The 19,573-nt window shown below is 33.4% G+C and overlaps 1 protein-coding gene across 1 annotated transcript; it reads left to right on the top strand.

The window, feature by feature from the left end:
- Positions 1-5,909: 5,909 nt before the first annotated feature.
- On the top strand, positions 5,910-15,362 carry LOC130623795 (LIM/homeobox protein Lhx1-like). Its single transcript, XM_057439316.1, has 5 exons — positions 5,910-6,471; positions 12,509-12,726; positions 13,182-13,412; positions 14,048-14,167; positions 14,308-15,362. Exons 1-5 carry the CDS (start codon positions 6,257-6,259, stop codon positions 14,610-14,612), a joined length of 1,089 nt encoding a protein of 362 aa, XP_057295299.1. The 5' UTR covers positions 5,910-6,256; the 3' UTR covers positions 14,613-15,362.
- The last annotated feature ends 4,211 nt before the right edge of the window (positions 15,363-19,573 follow it).

Raw genomic sequence — 19,573 nt, 5'->3', positions numbered from 1 at the left:
GGCAGGTAGCGGTGTTTTGGACGATTTTTTTAAACTTCTGATGATGTCACGGAAATAGTCCTGACGTACCGTACATTTTAGAACAGTTTTAAAATGACATGTTTTGTGTTTAAGATGGCGCGTTCTGTCACGAATGTCTTACATAGTTTGTAGGTAAATCTCTCGTTCAAAGAGTTGATACCTGATGAAAACGGAGATAATTGCCAGGTTGTTCAAAGGAGCTTGGTGGTATGATTAGACTGTTTATCAAACTTTTAAAGAAACGATGATGCTGGGAAAGGCTGAAATGTATTGTAATCTGTTTATACGCTGATCTGAGCTTACATTTAATGTGAAAAAATGACATCTTTTATTTTAACTTGGGAAATTTGCCCAAATTTGATGATTTAATGATATCTTTATTCTTGTAACTTTGTGTTAAGTTATCAAAAATGATAAAAATTTCAAGATATTGTTATTTTGTGAGAAAGCATGTATGACTAAGCAAATTGATGTTTGTGTCACCAGTAATGATTGACAAATAGACTAGACCACAAAATTAGCTGAAAAATTTATCGACTTTGTCACGCCGAAATTCTGAAGTAAACGCATAAAATCTTAATTGGTGAATGACTGGAAGCAGGATTTTACTATTTTGATTGTTCCTTAGATTTCAATTTAAAAATTTTTTCATATTCTTATGGAAATGCATTTTTTCTTCTTTACAATTTAATGGCAGTATATTGCTGCACAATCCCTTTTTCCTGAACAGTTTTTTAAAATGGATAACATATATTTAAGTCTTGGGACATATCAAATGTTATTTCATTCTTAAATTTCACTTAGACATATAATATTAAAAGGGTATTCGTCGTAAATTTAACTTTAAAGTGTATTGAATGTCGAAAGCATAGATTGAAGTGCATGGTTTTCATTAGATAAGACTTTTACATTTACAACGTTTTGATTTTAATGTGTATACAATAAACACACTTTTTGATTGCGTCATAAAAGGATTATTAGAAACCAGTCGCTAACCCTTGGAAAAAACCGCGGGAAGGACAAAGAGACGCACGAACAGACAGACGGAATACGGCTATTATTAAGGAGACAGTGAAGTCTGTTTTTCTCTGTGGGAACTATTTAAAATAAACTCGGATAATAAAAAAGAGAAGATAGTAAACTGATATTTTTAATATTTACTTGGACTTGTTTCGTTAGTTTCTTCATAAATATATTCAGAGAAACAATAGACACTTCGTTGTGGATACACTGTGTAACATAAATGCATCCTTGTGTCATAGACGTGACAGCAAGTCACCAAAACTGCATTTTTGTTGATGACAAACTTAATTAACATCTTAGCTTCCAAGGCGGGTAGCATTAAAACAGATTTGTCACACTTTAAACTAGCCTTAAAAAAGCGGCACTTCCAATGTTCGTAAAATAATCGGAAAGTAATTTTGTCTCGGCTCTGTGAGGGAGGGTTATAGTGAGCATGCGTAGTAGAGTGAGGGCGGGAAATATATTAATATATATCTGGATTTTACTTAAAGGTACATCAGTTACGGTAAATTTTACCTCAGTTTAGGGAATTAAAAGATTAAGAATAAAAAGGAAACTGTATGTTACGTAATGTAGCGTAACAGATTTTGCTTTATTTGCAAATTCAAAATGTATTCAGTATGAGTGATTCGAGGAATGCTTTCCCACAGTGCCGAAATCTCTTGCTAATCGTGATGTAATTATGGCATTAAAAAGTATGTTATCAGGGAGGCATTGTATGTGCGTTAAATTAGCTGATGATATAATAATTAACAGAAAATACAGATCCTTAACAAGCTTTTCAAAATTTCGACAGGATCTCAAAGCATCTTTTTTACAAAAAAGACTTTCCATCAATATATACAGATGAAAAGATAAAATAATGTCACTTTCGCTTTTTATGCATCATCTAGAATGATGTCTGTTTTGTTGAAATCGTCAATTTTAAGTAGTCTTCCATTTTTCTTAGATATACTTGTTATAACAGGTAATTAATAGCGAAATACCATTCGAATGTTATTGATTAGTGGGAAGCATGTGTGAAAAAAGTTTCTTACTTAAAATGTTAACATATTTACAATTAGTAAATGTTTCTTAATCCTTTTTCGGTAGTCTACTAGTCAGTTTCTGACGCAAACCATGCTTACAAAGTAAAGTTTGGAAAACACTGCAATCATATATACGCCTTATGCGAACGTTACATACATTTACTTCCCTTCCATTTGAAAGTCGTCTTTGTGACTTTTTTTTAGAGTCCGGTTAACTTTTAAAAATTTAGCCTTCTTATGCGAGAGAGAATTTGTGACTCTGTGAAAAGGCGAAAATTTGTAAAAAGGCGGTTTAATTTTTAGGTGCTCTGGAAGTATTTTTCAGAGCGAAGTTTTGACTTTTCACCACTTAAATGGTATCCAGGAGACCAAACAAAATTGCCCCCCGGATATCAGAATAGTTAAGGTAGAAAAAATTACGCTAGGTCTCGAATGATATTTCTACGGTCAGAATACTGATTGCGCTTTTTGATTGGCTAATTTTATTGTTTTTTGCTCATGTAGTCGATATCGGGGAAAGCCCTTTTCATCCCGAATATGCGATCGAATGGTTTCACTCACCCTAACAAACATTATTAAGCCATAAAGTTTTTACCAGAGTAAGATGTGGCCAGGCTTGGTAAACAACTCACAGATAAATTAAAATGGCCTCCGAAGCGATTAGTCACATTGGTCAATTTAAACTCGGGGTTTCCACTTAGTCAATCGTTTGCGTCTTAGCTTTTGTTTGAGAGAAACTCATTTTATTAACCTCGAAGAAGAAAGCTTAGTTAACTAGGCTAGAGGTTGCGACCAACTTCTGAGGTGAAAATGAGTTGCATACAAGCATAGTAAAGTATAAAAAAGCGATTTATTTAAAGCAATTGCAAATAAAAAAATCCCGTGTGTTATCACGTGTTTAAATTAAATTTACAAGTAGAACAAGAACACAGCAGGGAGTGAGAATTATCACCTGTGGATATCCACTTATTTTTAGCGCGAAAAAAAATGAAATGAAACACTCGGTTTTTGAAATCACGTGATCAAACATATTCTTTTAAAACAGTTTCTTTACTTCAAACAAGAGTGAGGTTGCAGTTTCAGTTAATAAATTTTATTCTAACTTTACAGTTATTCTTTAACTTCAGATATCTTAATCTTTAGCAGCAGTGAGTCAGTTAGAACTATTGTTATTGATACGAACAATGTTAGCGTTTTGATAGCAACCTTTAAACTCACAGTAGGAGGCTTGGGAAATACTTTCTATCCGGCGTTTTCTTTTCCTTTTATGTGTTGATATATTATTCATATCTTTTATTTATTAAGTAAATTTATGACCTTAGCTTGAAATGCAGGATATCAAGCTATTTTTCTATTTTAAATTCCTAAAAGAAACAATACAAACGGAACAAAACAAACAACAAAAACATATGCAACGACAACAAAAACTGCAATAGAAACAACAACAACAACAATAACAACAGCGGCGATAACAACCACAACAACAATAACAACAACAACAACAACAACAAACAAAACAACAATATCTACAACAAACACACAATAGCGACAATAACAACAACTGTGCAAACCAACAGCAACACATTCACGATTTTCTATATAAGAGACTGCTTTGTAAGGACTAGTCACATTCCAAAAAATTAGGGAACTTTTACTATTTGTAAAAATGTAGAATTCTAAGTGAGAAACATTTTTTAGATGCATCTCTCGTCAACCAATGCTATTCAGGTATTATTACGTGGTATAACAAGAAATTGGATTAATATCGAGTAGATTATCTTGACAAATCTGAAGACTACTTAAAAATTAGCGATTTTAACTCAATTGGTATACTTTAGATAATCAATAAAAGGCATTATTTTATCTTTCTTCGTATATATCTTGACGAAAGTCTCTTTCTGTGTCATAATCCCGATTTTAATTGAACATCCCTCTTATAAACCCCGTCAAAACTAAAAAGGTTGTTATGAAACTTTTTCTCGCAAAATGACCTTAAAATTTAAAAAAATTTAACAATTACGACGACAATAATAACACCGATGTAAAAGAGCGATAATTACTTTCACCAACTGGTTTTCACAGTGCAATTATAACTTAAGAAACTTTCTCATAGTATATTAACTAAAATGCTTTATATTGAAAAAAAAACTTCTGTTTACCCCAATCTTCATATTAAAAGGTAATTATACCTTGCCACATATTTTTGTTAGAATTCATTTTCCCTCACATTTTTCTTCTATTCCACCAATTAACGCCTAATGATTTATTTACGAATGTTTGTGAGAAAAAATGAAAACGATAAGAAAAAACAGCAAATGGTTTGTTAGGGAATATAATGAACAAAAAATAACCAAAGTAGTTTTCGAAAGTCGCAAAACTTTGGCATTTAATTAGACAAATTAATATTTATGTACATTTTTATTACGTTCAAAGGATATAAACATTGAGAACAAAAGAATTCTCGATCTCTCAAAATAGCCGCAGGTCATACCGCTAAATTGCCCTGGGAAGGAACAGTTTATAAAAAAATCATTCCTTTTCATGAAAGCATGCAGATATTCTATTTTTGATTTACCCCCGTTTTGAACCAACAATACTTCAAACTCCCCCAGCAATTAAACTTATCGGTCCCCTGTAGCAGTGAGATAACAAGCGATCTAAACTCTATAAGTATCTATTGTTTGTTAAATTCAAAAGAAATAAATTGGCTTAAGTTTCGCTTATTTATCCATTATTCATCCTTCAAACTATCAGGGTTTTTGTTATCTCTCCACCATAGAGAAGGTACCTGTAAAAAGTAAGTCGCAAAGTAAATGGATAATATTCATATTTGTGTGTTTCAATTAAAACGTTCGCTCTACCGATGCAATAAGTTGAATTTGATGAAAACCATCGAACAAGAATATAGTTTTTTTTAAAAAAACTCTGGATAATAGTATAATGCGTCGTGGATTAGACAGATGACCTTTAAATTATTACAATCAACAGTAAATACGATTTGATTAGTCTCAAAATAGGGATCCAACAGTAACAAGGGTGGGGTCGGATGGTGCTGCGAGTATGCACAAAATATAGAGGTGGATGGTTCATAGCTACGTAAAGAATATATATATTTTTTAAGATTTTTGATTATCATAAAAAGGAATTTCTCTTCCCAATCAAGAAATGCCAATCTTAAAATTTTCGAATTGGAAGCAGAAATAGTTAGGGGTGTCGTAATGCTAACAAGTGATTTGCTTGATTTTTAAAAAAATAGAGAATTTAGCCATTGCAGAAATACGAGCATTAATTGATAAATATGTTAATTTTCTGTCGTAATTCTTGTATTTATTATGCAGTCCATGGCTTTTGTTGAGCCAGAAGAATCCCAATGAACTATGGAATACTATAACAGAAAACAAAATTGAACAGGAAAGCAACATACGGAATATTAAAACTGAAAGCAAATGACTCCAATTGAATTCGGATAGCTTTGTTTCAACAAATCCCACATAATTATACATAATTACACATAATTAGTAGTGATGGCAACTAAATAGGCTCCATTTGAGCAGACAATACAACAATTTTTAATATATGTCCTTAACCTCATCTTAAATACCAAATGTATCTAAAAACCCTCTAAGGTGGAGGGTGACGTAAAAGATTCACTCGTCTTTCTTTATCGGATCATACAACGCTCATCGGATAATAGATAAAACGCATGGCAGAAAACAAGCAGACGAGAAGTTGCAACGTCACGGTGTTGTTAAGAGAAGCTTGTCTTTTTGTTTTTGTTTACAGGAAGTAGATGGGTTGTTTACTGAAGTGATTGGAATCCTTTAATGTGTGTTTATGTTTGAAATGTTTATGTAAACAAAAATATGGCATTTGTAAATATCGATATGAGAGATAAATTGCATTTATAAATTTACTTAGGAAGATTACAAATATATTAAAGAAATTTTTATACAAAAAAACAACAGATGATCATACAGGATAGGATTTTGCAGCTGCCATTTCGAACTAGCTTTTTTGCTTACTCAGCAAACCTGTGTAGAAGATTGGTTTTCATTTTGTTCTTAGTTTTCTCTTATCATTTTATATTTACACAACATTAGTTCTTGAGCGTTTCCTTATTGACGCGGACTTTGATGTCATGCAGGTTTTCAATTCTGAATGATTTTTGTAGGCAATAATAAATAATGGACCCGTCAATAATTTCATCGCAAGAAGAATCGCATTCCAACAAACAAGTTTGCTTCGGATGCGAGTTAACGATAGATGACCGATATCTATCGAATGTAATCGATAAATTATGGCACGATCGTTGCATTCGTTGTTGTGAATGTCAAGTGCAGCTAAGAGAGAAATGCTTCTCGCGAAATTCGAAACTGTACTGCAAACAACATTTTCACAGGTACGTTAATATAACTTCACCACGTAATCTTTTGTCAGACAATTGCCTTTAATAAAAAAATTAGTGTCATTAAAAAAGAGAGTACTTTAACTTGTAGTCCTGGCAACCATGTACATTCTCACTATAGTAATCAAGTCAACGTTTTAGGATTACATATTTTTGTATACGTGACCCTTGATCTTTTATTAAAGCTGCACATTTGGTTTTTCACATCATAAATTCTCAAGAGGATGGGAAAAATTTTCTAAACAAGACTTAAAATACAGAGAGTGGTTTAGCCAGGGAGTTGAAAACAAATGTATTAGAATTCGGATGCTTTATAACGTAATTTTAGAAAGAAAAAAAAGTGTAAAAAGCTTGCCTCTGGTTCACAGATGCAATGGGATCTAAAAAGTGTTATTCAAATCAAATTTCGTTCACCCTGCGCCAAATTCTTTTCTTAGCAAAGGACGTTAGGGCTGTCTAGTATATCGCCATTTTGAAATTAAAATAGAAAACGTTTGGTCGTCTGATCAAACTAAACTATTTTCGCATTAACGAATTTAAGTTACTTAACTTAAAGTCTTCTGTAAAAAAATATCACCTAGGTGTAGCAAAATTGACATTTTAGATTTCTTGCCGAATACATCCAAAATGACGAACGTTTGCTTTAAAAGGAACATTTTCGCACTCTTGTGCGTTTAATATAACGAAGGCCCACTTTAAAAACAATTCATACATCTCTTCAATAATAGCCGTATTTTGTCTGTGTGTCCGCGAAAGCCGTATCCCGTAACGGAAACACGAAATTTTTAAAATGTGCACCAATACCAAATGCGATATATTTTTGTCCACTTTGTTGCAATGGGTAAATTTAAAAGACGGGCGAACCCGTGGATTTTTCCACGGGCTAACGACTAGTCTATATTATAATACCCGTATGCGTCTGTCTGTCACGCAAAATGAACTGCAGTAGCGAGACACACGAAATGCGGCTAAAAAGGACACGCGAACCCGTGGATTTATCCACGGGTTAACGAATAGTTCATTTAAATAACCAAGTAATTTCTTTAGACGCTCTTTTGTTTTGTTACCGTGTGTATAGTACCTTCTTCTAACGTAACCGTCAGACGCAACGCACTTTCCTGTTTTAATCAACACGTCATGCCAAAATGCAACATTTAATTACACTCAGGCACCAGTGAACGTGTACTGTCGCATTGTCATGACAACATCGTTGTCAGCGGTTGTACACAACAGGGACTATAATGAGAGTGTGCATGTGCATTGTACGGAAACATTTCATATAACATCATGTCTAACATCGTGTCTTTTACTCATATAAATAAATTGTTTTCCCATTAGTATGCTAGGCTAGTTCTAAGGATCGGGGAAAAACACTTTCCGTTGTTTTAACGCTGACAACAATACTGTATACATATTAAAGAGTCAACAAAGATGACATTAATGATCTAATAAGGTTTTTCCAAGTTCGAAGTAGCTGGTAAACACTAACGACAAAAAAACAACTTTTAAATGCGCAGGAAGAAATTCTCCTTCGCGATTCCTGTAGAACTCTTTTAGAAGTTTCAAATCGTAAACGATTTCCTATGAAGTAATGAGCCCAATCAGCGATTCAACGTTCTTTCCAATGTTTTGAATAAATTTTAATAGTTATAGGAAGTAATCAACTGCAGAAAATAGAAGTAAAAATTAGGTTCGTGTGAATGACAGGAAGTAGTAGTTAACCTGTGTCATGATTTCGTTTTTTTTTTGGCGCGCTTTTTTGTTTGTTGGTTTTTATGTAGATTTTAAACCGACATTTGACATTACAGCAACCGTGGACAATTGCTTTTGAACTCGTATCCGGGTTTTCACTTCCTTGTTTTGTTGTGGCTAAACTGTTTCGTTTGGTTTGTTAAAACTTCATTCAAAAATTAAAAAAAAGCTTAAAGGGTTCGAGTTTGAATTTTAAACGTCGCTGTGAAAAACTACTTTCAATAGTAATAAGAAAAATAAAAGAAACTGTACTTTGGTGATTGGGCAATTTGCTTCCAGTTTTGTTTAATCACCAATCGCAAAAAAAAAACAAAGCATGTATGAAGAAGTGCTTTGCTACTATTTAATGCCATGTTAAAAAGCTACGATAAAAACAAGAGCTTAAAAGTCATTAGAACGTTCTTCTATGCTTTATATAAACAATGGATCTAATATCGTTAGCCATTTTGCCATTTCTTTCTCTGCCTGTCTCATAAATCTAACTCTAATCTTTAGTGGTGTTTCTAAAGTTGACCACAGAAGAATATCTTAAAACATCGGGTAAATCTAAACTTTGAAACCAGAAAGTAAAAACACAAAGGGTTTTTTATTGACTTATAACTCGGGTACGTTTTTCTTTCTTGAAGAAAAACACCTTTAATGACATTCGTGGGCAGAAAAATTTTAACGTTTTTTCAAAATGTTATGAACGGTCGCCATATTTTAGACAATTTAACTGATTAGAAATCGGAAGGAGGGATGGAAACAATGATCCTCCTACCAATAAAATAGGTTTAAAATCCAAATCGTGTTTTGCCAAGTAAAAATACTGTTTTAAATCCCTGTTTAAAATCGTGACTAAAACTAAGATTTTGAAACGACAACAAAAAGTTCCAAAAGATGTCTAAAAAAAGGTTATTAATTATTAAATGTTCCTGTAAAAATTAAATACAAAAGATCTTTCCTACTATGTGATCAGATAAAGAAGAAGAGAATACAAAAAGATAAATGGAAAGTTTTGAACACAATAGCTTTCTGTGTTTAGCTGTATTGAAAAAAGAAATCTGTCAAAAATGTCTGCAAATTTACAAAAATATGTTCATCATTTCTAAACCGTGTTGAAAAGACCAAGCAAAAACCTTCTCCCAGCACGCAGGTCAAATCTTTTTAAAGATTATGTTCGTCTCCACCCCTCTGAAAAGTAAAAGCGTCGATGAAAGAAACGCACGGTAAGAGAAGAAACATGGAATGTTTAGGCTGCATTAGTATGCGTGAAATATAGATTTATAAACTGGAATAAAGCAGCTCTAAGACTTTATACCACGCCCAACCTCTTTTACAGCCCTCTTATCAGAATCATAGGGAAAAAATCCTCCAAACGAGGCTGTAATAGTATTCAATCCATAATGGCAGAATTGTTGTTTCTCCTTGTCTTTATTCATGGCTTTTGCTGCATTTCATTTAATCACGTATAAAAAGAGAGTTTGTTACGTAAAACCGTAAAACAATATCTTTCTGATATCTATTTAGAAATTATAAAAATGTGGGGCCGTTTTCAGCCTTAAAATATTTTTTTAATTATTTTAATTTTTAGGCATTTTTGGGTCATTGATTATTGTAGGAGAGTTACTTATTCAACAAACGATGCAGTCTTTCCACAGAATTCATCAGCAATTTAAAGTAACAATCAAACCAAAAACCGACAGTTAAGTGTGATTTCAAAAAAACGCTCACCTGTGGAATCATTGGTTTAAGGGGTTTTGATGATTTAAAATTATTCAACTCAACGTTTTACGCCTACTGACGCCAACAAAAATGTACTTTGTTGCTTTAAAACAACGCCTTTATCAAGATAAACTTTTACTTTATGCTCCAAATTTATTTAAAGCTAGATCTACTAAAAGTTGTACACATTCGCTTCGTTTAATGGACATTACAATTAAACAGGTTGATGGCCTGTGAAAAAATTCACGGGTTCGCTTGTGGTATATATTCCGGTCACTAGATTATTGCTTGCCCTACATAACCCGACATGATTATTTTGGTAATCTTGAGCACAAACGTAGCGATTCAGGTACCAATTTGATTATACAAAATTCGGTTTTTATTATAGACTTTCCCCAATTTATTTCCTTAACTAACGTTCAAAAAGAGAAAGCCGTTTAATTTGCTGAATCGCGAAATGATTTTTTAATTTTTCAAATTTAACAATTTCAAATACGAAAGTTTAAATAAAATTTTCACAATACTCCCGTGACCGCTATGTTCTGAAATGCTCCAGCCTAAACACAAACAAGCTTTAAGCCTATTGAATTCTGATACAGACTGAAATTTGACTTTCACAAAAGGAAGAAGGGGCGGCTTTTCATAGCTTCTTAAAAACATCCATTGAGATATTTGTCTGATCCATAAACACCTGCACTTTTATGAATAGATAATTCTATAAAATCTATAAAAACAAATGGATGCATAACGCTTAAATAAAGATCACCCATTGATATTTTTATCCTCTTCCGAAACCCTTTGACTTCTTTATGTATATGAATATGAGGCCTTCACACTAATTTTAACGTCTGGAGGTCAGGGGGGTAAAAATATGTCGATACTTTGAGCTACTATTAGTGAATGTAAAAAAGTTCGAAAAATAACGCAGCAAATATAAGCGTTGTTATTAAGCAGACAAAACAAGGGAAACGCGTCTTGAATAAACATCCTCTTAAAATATTAAGTTTAAGAAATACAGTAAAATAGTCGGTTGACCGAAAAATCCAAGGGGTCGGGCGTCCTTTTTATACCGCATTTCGTGCGTCTCGCTACTTGCGGTACCATTTTGCGCGACAGACAGACGTGTATGGGTATTATAATGTAGTAAGTGTGTGTGGGAAATGTTTGTGGCATATGCGCATAAAAAACACCCTCGCTAAAATAAAATTTTATTGCCTTAAAATTTACTGGTCCAAATTTAAAAAATATCGTTTCTCAAATACTTAGTTAACCTGTTTGAATTATTAACATTAATAAATAATATCTATGTATAAAAATGTCGAAGGAATTGTATTATTGTAACTACGCTTGTAGTTAGATCAAGCAATAAATCTTCAGGTACACGAAACTTTAACAATTTCTCCTGACAAATATTTCCCCCGAAAATAAACAAAAATAATCAACGGAACGTCGTTGTAAATGTCGTCAAATGTCGTTGTAATATACATTTGATTTTCGTGTAGAGCCCTGATGGTAAGATTGTACTGTAGAAAAGCAGTTCTTCTCAAATATTTTTTGTTGAAAATTTCCATCGGGAAAAGCAAATATTGTTAGCAAATGATGTTAAGTTTAAGGCTACAAAAAATTTCAGAAAAAATATAAAAAAATGAAAATTTATAACAAAATAAAAAAAGGATTGCAGCTAAGTAATTGGAGCTTTATTTTACCTATATGGTTGCATAAGCTTTTTTATGTATTTTTATGGAGATGAAAATAAATGGAAAACTACTGAACTAGTCAAAAATCCAACTGAAATACGCAAAAATTTTGATCTGTCAACTGTATCCATGATACTAAAGTTCTCTACTCCGATAGCGAGCAGCTGCGTTTTTAAAAAACACTACAAAATAAATCTTAACCGAAGAAATTAGTTTAATTAAGTTATGTTATCGATTTGTGCGTGGGATGCAAAAAAATGCCTAACTGAGTTTGTTTTATCCACACATTGTGCAGATGCGGATTGTAAGTTAAATGACCACGAAAGTTGTAGGTGGAGCCTAAAAATACGAAACACATTGATCTGTATCAAAATACGTGTCTGTCTGTCTGTCTGTCACGCAAAATGGTACCGCGAATAGTGGTATAAAAAGCGGTATATAAAGAACAATTACAATTACAAAGAATAAGAAAACTGCAGTATCTTCGTATCGTGTCTGTCCCTACCGATGCAACCAATAGCCTGTAGTTGACAAGAAATGAAACATAAGTGAGTGAAAAAGACTTAACGGTCGGATGTAATACACTTTCAATTTATTTTCGCGAAGGACAAGATAATAAGACGAAGTAAAAAAAAAACAAAGTTAGTTTAAAGTTAAAAATATTATTTCATGCAACCGCAACCTCGTTCCCAAGGCTTTTTGTCTCTAATCGGCGCTGCGGTTATTGATAGGTTTGACGAAAAACCATGTTCATCTCGCTGCCGACCGACATGCAAAAAGAAACAACAGGTCCTGGGATCGAGGTTAATGCAACCGTTTATCATAACTTCAATTTTGAACCTTCATATTTCATATTTTTTTCATTCTCTTACATTTAGAACATTCGGTGTTAGATGCGCGGGTTGCGAGGAAGGAATTTATCCAAGTGACTTAGTACGAAGAATCGCGTCAAAGATTTTCCATATTTCATGTCTAAAATGTGGACATTGTCAGAAAGAAGTTTCTACCGGAGACCAAATCTATGTTATGCAGGATGGGTTTTTTGTTTGTAAAACTGATTACGAAAATATGAAAGTTGGTAACAAGACAGATAAAGGTAAGGCTGAAACTTGCAAGAGATGATTATATGAAACATAATACTTCTAAGCTCCAAAACCTACTGCTTTACCAGTCTCAATTCGTCAAGCAGAAATAGAAGTAAATCGAAAAAAAGAGAGAAAGAATAATGGAAGTAACTATTGGCTAGAGTCCGAGAGGTTGGGTAAACGAAAAGGAGAGATTTTTTTCTTTTGTTAAGGTGAATACGTAGAATGTATCTATTAGATCAAGACTAATTGTATGGAAGAGAGGATTTGGATGAGGGGAGGGGAGAGAGAGCTATGTAGAGAAAATTTGGGTTATATATCTTCTGATAAATAATAGTGGTGGCGATAAAAGCGAAATACTAAACCTCAATTTCGATTTGCTTTCTGAGATCGTTCTGTTTAAAATTATTCCTGAGCTATCTCTGATGTTCATAGCTTGGCATTGACACTTTTAATTTACTTGCAGAAAAATCTCCAACGTCCATAAAACAAGACCACGAAACTGATATTGACGAAAAGCCGCCGTCCATATCTTCAGCAAATGGAGAAGTTCATTCAGATGACGAAGATGACGCAAACAAGCGAAGAGGTCCGAGAACGACTATCAAGGCTACACAGCTGGAGATATTAAAGTCTGCCTTTGTCACAACACCCAAACCTTCGAGACACATACGTGAACAACTTGCACAAGAAACTGGTAAATTATCTTTTTTATTTTCCATTGATCATATGACGCATTTCCCATTTACCACATAATTAAATGAACAGAAAGATTTTAAGTCATTTTACCTAAAAATATGTTTGTGTGTGAATTGGAATGATAAGAGCTGTTACAAAAGTTGCAAGACCACCCCTTTCTCCAAATATGTTTAACAAAGAATATGTTCCCGTTTCAAACATCTATTAATAAATTTTTGCATTCTCCTTCGCATTTTTTTAAACATTTCAAAAATTGCCATATGCTGACATTGTTAAATTGTACATTTTTGGAATTTAGAAACTTTTGCAACCAAAAAAAAAAAGAAGAAAGTTTTTTTAATTCTAGCTGCGATAGAAATCAGTTTGGGCCTGGAAGAAATTTTTATTTTCTGTTGTAAAAACTTCGAGATAAACCAAAAATTAAAAGCATTTTTGATATGAGTTAATTAGATTTTTTTTTCAGAATTTAAATTTTTCTAATAAAATTTCCAACTGACAAATTTCAAATAGGTTTTTCCGTTTCTTTCAAACGAAAGTATGCAAGATTTTAGTTGCTCATAATGTTAACTACAGGGAGAAACGAAACTTTTCGAAAGTTGCACATTCTTCATAACTTTTTTTTGCTAACTTTAGGTTTAACAATGCGAGTCATTCAAGTATGGTTTCAAAACAGAAGATCAAAAGAAAGAAGGGTAAAGCAACTGCCACCACATGACATGCGCAGAAATTTTGGACAAAATGGAACAGAGAAAGGTAAAATTATCAACTATGGGAGACCTCTGTTTCTTTACAAAAATAAACTGCAGCAGAACGTGACTGCAAAACCTGTACTGTCATAGCTTTTGATTCTTTTTAAAAACAAACTGTTATCAATCGATGCTTGCTATGTTTAGGGTCATCAGCACCAATGATGGAAGATTTTGTTCAACGAAGTTATCCGTATGACCATTTTAATAATAACAGTAACAGCAGCAATGGCAACAACAATAACAACAACAACAACAACAACAACAATTTACCATTAAGTTTGCCTTCTGACGAAGCGCAAACAGTTTTACTAAAATCAAAATATAATGGAGATAATGCTAGCTTTAATATGATGGAGACTTTTATTTCCCAACTGCAACCAGGTTTCAACTCCTTCAACAATATGGCTAATTTTACGCCTCCAGTGATACCGAGTTATGAAAGTCATTAAGAGTCTTACCTATGTGTGGATAGTTGCAAGTTTTGAATTAAGATGACAATGATAGTGGTGGAAAGTTACAGATGAGTGATCACTGGGCGATGTAAATCTTGGAAATTGGGTGTTTATTTATAAAAGTTAAGAGTAAATAAGTAAATTTAAAAAAACGATTAGGTTACACTTTCTTGTTAACAAAGTCATTATAATTAGTAACAATTTTAGTTACGTGGAAAGTATCGAAAAATATGACGTTTGAAATGTCTATTCTGTAATTAGTAGGAACTTGTTTTAAGTGATACTTGGGTTTTTTCTAATTAGATTCCGACAGTATCAAAATCAACAACAACAAAAAGTAAATGTAAATAATTATTTTTGTTTTAAATTTTTTTTTTAGAATGAATCAGGTTTTTTGCTTGGGTGTTCAGTTTTGACCTTTGCTACTGGGTTGACGAAAGGGGCGCTAAATTGATGTCTTACGACAAATAGAAGCATAGTCGCGCAGAAAGAAAAAAAAGTAGTCGCAGTTGCAGGGTGCATTGTTTGGAAACTAAAATTTTCATCACAGTTTTTAATTACTAACGTCAACTGCGTGCGATTTTTTTTCAATTTTGTTTGAAATGCATGATGGGTAAAATATTTTTTTTTTAAATGTACATACACGTTGTAAATACACGAATTTTTATTTAAATCGAGATTTGAAAAATGATTTTTTTTGTTTTGTTGTATATTTCACTTTAGTAAGAAATCGAAAAGAAAATATTAGTTTTCCCTTTTTTTTCTGTATGCACAAGACTTTGCAGAATAATTTTGCAAAAAGCGGATTTTTGGCTACCTCTCAAAATGGCCAAACAGCATCACTTAGCTAGTACTCTACAGTGTTTAATTTAGCAGGGGCGTAGACCAAGTAACCAACGTCAAATTCGCCAGCAGCACTTTCCACAATGTCCGCATTATAGAATAATTCGTTCCGAATCATGGAAGTGGCGCAGTTGAATTCAATAAAAATTAGTATCGTTTATTTAGGATTTTGGATCTAACCAAATCACCTACGTCTTAGTTGCGCTGTAAATATGGACAAGTGAACTTTGACATGTTCAAAGTGCGTGTTATTTACATAGAAACGGCTTTCTCATTTGCTTGTGGTTACAAACTTTAACATTCCGCTAATTTATTTCCAGGATTGCAGTAGCTTTCATCTTAAGTACACTGGATATATTTCGTAATTGATAATTGTAGTCACGTGTGTTAGTGTTCACCGAACGATTTTATTGCGTCGTTGTGAAAAAAGTAAACAGAAATTAAGCAAACAATTAGTTAAGATGAGAATATAACGAAATAAATAAAGAAGGAACTTTAAAAACCATCCGCGTTTTTTTCCATTCAAAAGTTTGTGTAAATGTCTAAGAAGTGGAGACTAGGACCTTGTACACTCAATCGATGTGTGAAGTCAAAAAACATCCTCGTCCCCAGAGTTTGTTACATAATGTCAAAGCCCCTAGCGCTTACTTGACGGCCGGTGTCCATGTGAAAAAATAGTTATTTTAAGTTAAATAAAACTCATCATTGTATATATAATTAAAACAGGAATTATTCATAAGATACCTCCCATAACCCTTTTTTGTTTGTTTTGCATCTTGTTGCTGGTAAAAAAACATATTATGAGCGACGAAAAATGTTACTGGCAAAAACTTTCAGCAACAATCCAAGGTCAACTTTTTTGTATTCAGCCAATAAGAATGCAGTAATTACACCGAACTCTTTCCATGTTGTGACTGGATGAACAAAAAGCTACTCTGGAGACGCATATTTACATTTTTAGGCAATAATAATTAACATAAATGTGTTACTATCGCTTAAAAAGGTTTCTTCGTGTCCCCGAGTCATTTTCTAACTCTTTCAAAATTAAGAAAAAGCAGCTAGTAGGAGAAAGACGAGGAGAGAAGGTTATTTTAACATTATTATTATTGACATATTTTACCCACGATTGCCTTCTCACGTCAAACGCTAAGCAGAAAAGATAGATTTATACTTTTATAGTCTCTGGCAAAAGTCGGCCAGGGCTTGAACCCAAGACCTCCCGTACTGGAAACGAACCACCAGGCTACCATAATACCAAGCTACCATGGTTGCTACATTCCAATTAAAGAAACATTGACATAGAGTGCTGTGAAATAGAAGGCACTTACCAGCTTTTGCTCTTTTATTTATCCAATTTACGAAAATATCGGGGATTTATTTTTTACCGTCATTGATACCAATCACAACTTTTCGGTGCCAGGAAGTCGTGCATTTTCTAAAAAAGTGGGCGGCGGAGAATGAAAGGGTTAAAAGGTACTAATTAATTTTCATGGAAATTAAAGAATTGCATCTTTGTTGTTTATCGTGGTTAATGACACCATTGCAAAATATCCGGAAGATCTAGGTGGAAAGGGCGAAGCATATTAGGTGAAAAATATAGTTACCAATTTTAGTCCACGTTTGACATACCTTATCAGCCTTTATTATTGATTTTTGCTGCATGGCGAAGTTTGGACCAGGGTAAAAAAAGGATTCTAAGAAATTAAAAGAGATTGGCTACGAATATATCTTTCTCTCTTAATAACCATCAGTTATACTAAGAAGCGTATGAACGCAGCAATCTCGATGATAATATGACTCAAAAATATTACAGTAGCACTTTCCAAAGTTTAAAAAAACATTTTTGTCAATAACTATGTCAGTTTCCGCCTATCATTTGGTTAAAAACACCGCTCTAAACGGCGTTAGGCTAAAATCTGACGATAGTGAGACCGCCATGTAAAACGTTTCGTTACATCTTTCTAAAGAAAATTAAGTTTCACTTGTCAAAGTAGCCGTTTACCTAGACATGAGCTTAGATACTTGTCACAATTTTTCAAAATCTGATTTTAAACTTTATACTATATACACAATGTACAAATAAAATAATACTAAATGAGGTTAACACATATAGGATTATCCATCAAAACTTTTAACACAAAAATATTAAGGGTAAATATTCTTCTAAAATTTATATTTAGAAATTCATGAAACAAAAACGATGAGATGTGAAGAGCAGAACTCTTTTTGGACATCTTTCTATACAGTTCAGCAAAATGCTTAACAGGGCACTCAAGTTGACGAAGACAGAATGAGTATGAGTAATTACAAACAGCGGCAACCACGAATTGCGTATGTACGGTGTACAGATGGTTACGGAGAGGAGGGAGAACACTGTCTGGTTATGTGTGTATGCAGAGTAAAAGTATTTATATCTTACATCAAAAGAAAATCAAAGATTATAAGTAAGTGCTTCATGGATGGCTTTAAAGAAAACTTTTTTCAAAACGTCAACATTACTCTGTATCTTACCAAACTATATACTGCTTTCATTCATCGCTCTTTGTTGCATCTTTTCTTGATCTACTCTGGCCATCTGTCTATCGACTTCCAATTTTACGGCATTCATCAGCGTTTCTCTAAACACTTTTTCGTTATTTCTATGCGGATGAAACAGCATTATATATACCTTTACACCATACAAGAAAAATAAAAGGAAAAAATTTATCAACGCCACTCCACATGCATCCAAGAAATAAGCTCGCCAGATGAACTCTTGACTTATATGCACCAATATTAGACAAACTAGCATTAAAGTTGAGGAAAACATGGCCAAGCTGATATATCTTGCTTCATTGTAGTTTTCCGGTAAGTTTCTAGAACGAAACGCTTGAATGGAGCATAAAAACGATAAACAGAGGATGAACATAACTTGTGCTATAAATAAAACAGTCGAATCACAGGAAATATTCTCCGCCATGCATATCTTTCACCGTTTTAAAATGGACTGGTTGAATGAGCTGAATACATAATGATAGTAACAGCTGCATTGCTAAAGTAGATAAAACCAAAGTAGCCTCAGAACGTTTTGTAACGACCACACTTCGTTTAGACAGGCGTGAACGTGCTTGAAACACAAACAAAAGTCTATGTGTTTTGGCTAAAGTAACTGAAAAGATGATCGTTAACATGCTCCCAATTGCCGTGCTGGTAAGTATGCAGAATAAAATGGTATCTGTTATAGAGAACAATATGATGGATAAAAATAAAGCAAGATGAAGAGTCAGTTGAATCAACGACATAGCAAAGTTTGACGACTTCACCACCGGTGTTGATTTCTTGCTGATAAACACTACAATTACGAAGATCACCATGACAACTCCCGCGCTAGATGTTGCATAGATGATGTTGCGATGTCTGTGAGGCATTTCAATTTTCGTCTTGGTAAAGCGTAAACACTCAGTTTTATTTTTGTTTGATACTGTATCAACAGGACAGTCGTGACATCTCGTGTTACCTGAAATGTTTTTAAACATATTTGCATCACAAATTTGACAAATCCAACAACATGGCATGTCTTTCACATAGATTGGATAGTTTCCTGGTTCACAATTCTTTTGACAAACAGAACTCTCTAGTGCAACATTCTTTACTGTATCAAAGAACCAAATGTTCTCTTTACGGCCTTCGTAAGCCCCAATGTCATCATACTTCAGTACATTTCTATCTCTGTATGTGAAATACAAGAGAAGTTCTCCCACAACATTACTAATTCCTCTGACTTTTGTTTCTAAAATGAATGAGAAGAAATCGTCATCTTGAATTTGTCTCGTATTGTTGAGTGGCAACAAAAATGATTTGTTTATTGAGTGAAGAAGAATTTTGATGGCGGTATCAGCGTGTAAAATATTCCCTGCATAGATCATACAGTACTCCGTCCTCGACTTCTCAAAACACATATTACTTACATACTTTATGAACCCTCCATTGTCATGGAAGCGACCCTGGCGACCCAAATAAAATATATTTTCAGTTAAAGTTACAGGTGAAATCAATGCAGAATCATCATAGTACTTCACGTAGACAAACCAAGCTGGTATGGACACATTGTGTGTTAATGTGAAACGTATGAATGT

This window comes from Hydractinia symbiolongicarpus, chromosome 13 (genome assembly GCF_029227915.1).
Source record: "Hydractinia symbiolongicarpus strain clone_291-10 chromosome 13, HSymV2.1, whole genome shotgun sequence".
NCBI classification, from domain to species: Eukaryota; Metazoa; Cnidaria; class Hydrozoa; order Anthoathecata; family Hydractiniidae; genus Hydractinia; species Hydractinia symbiolongicarpus.
This window is presented reverse-complemented; position numbering and strand designations above follow the sequence as displayed.

What these genes read in the sequence shown, in the direction of transcription:
- LOC130623795 (XM_057439316.1), top strand. Translation starts at nt 6,257, where the DNA reads ATGGACCCGTCAATAATTTCATCGCAAGAAGAATCGCATTCCAACAAA. An exon ending in ACAACTTGCACAAGAAACTG is followed by an intron (nt 13,413 to 14,047) that starts GTAAATTATCTT and finishes TGCTAACTTTAG; the next exon opens with GTTTAACAATGCGAGTCATT. An exon ending in ACAAAATGGAACAGAGAAAG is followed by an intron (nt 14,168 to 14,307) that starts GTAAAATTATCA and finishes TGCTATGTTTAG; the next exon opens with GGTCATCAGCACCAATGATG.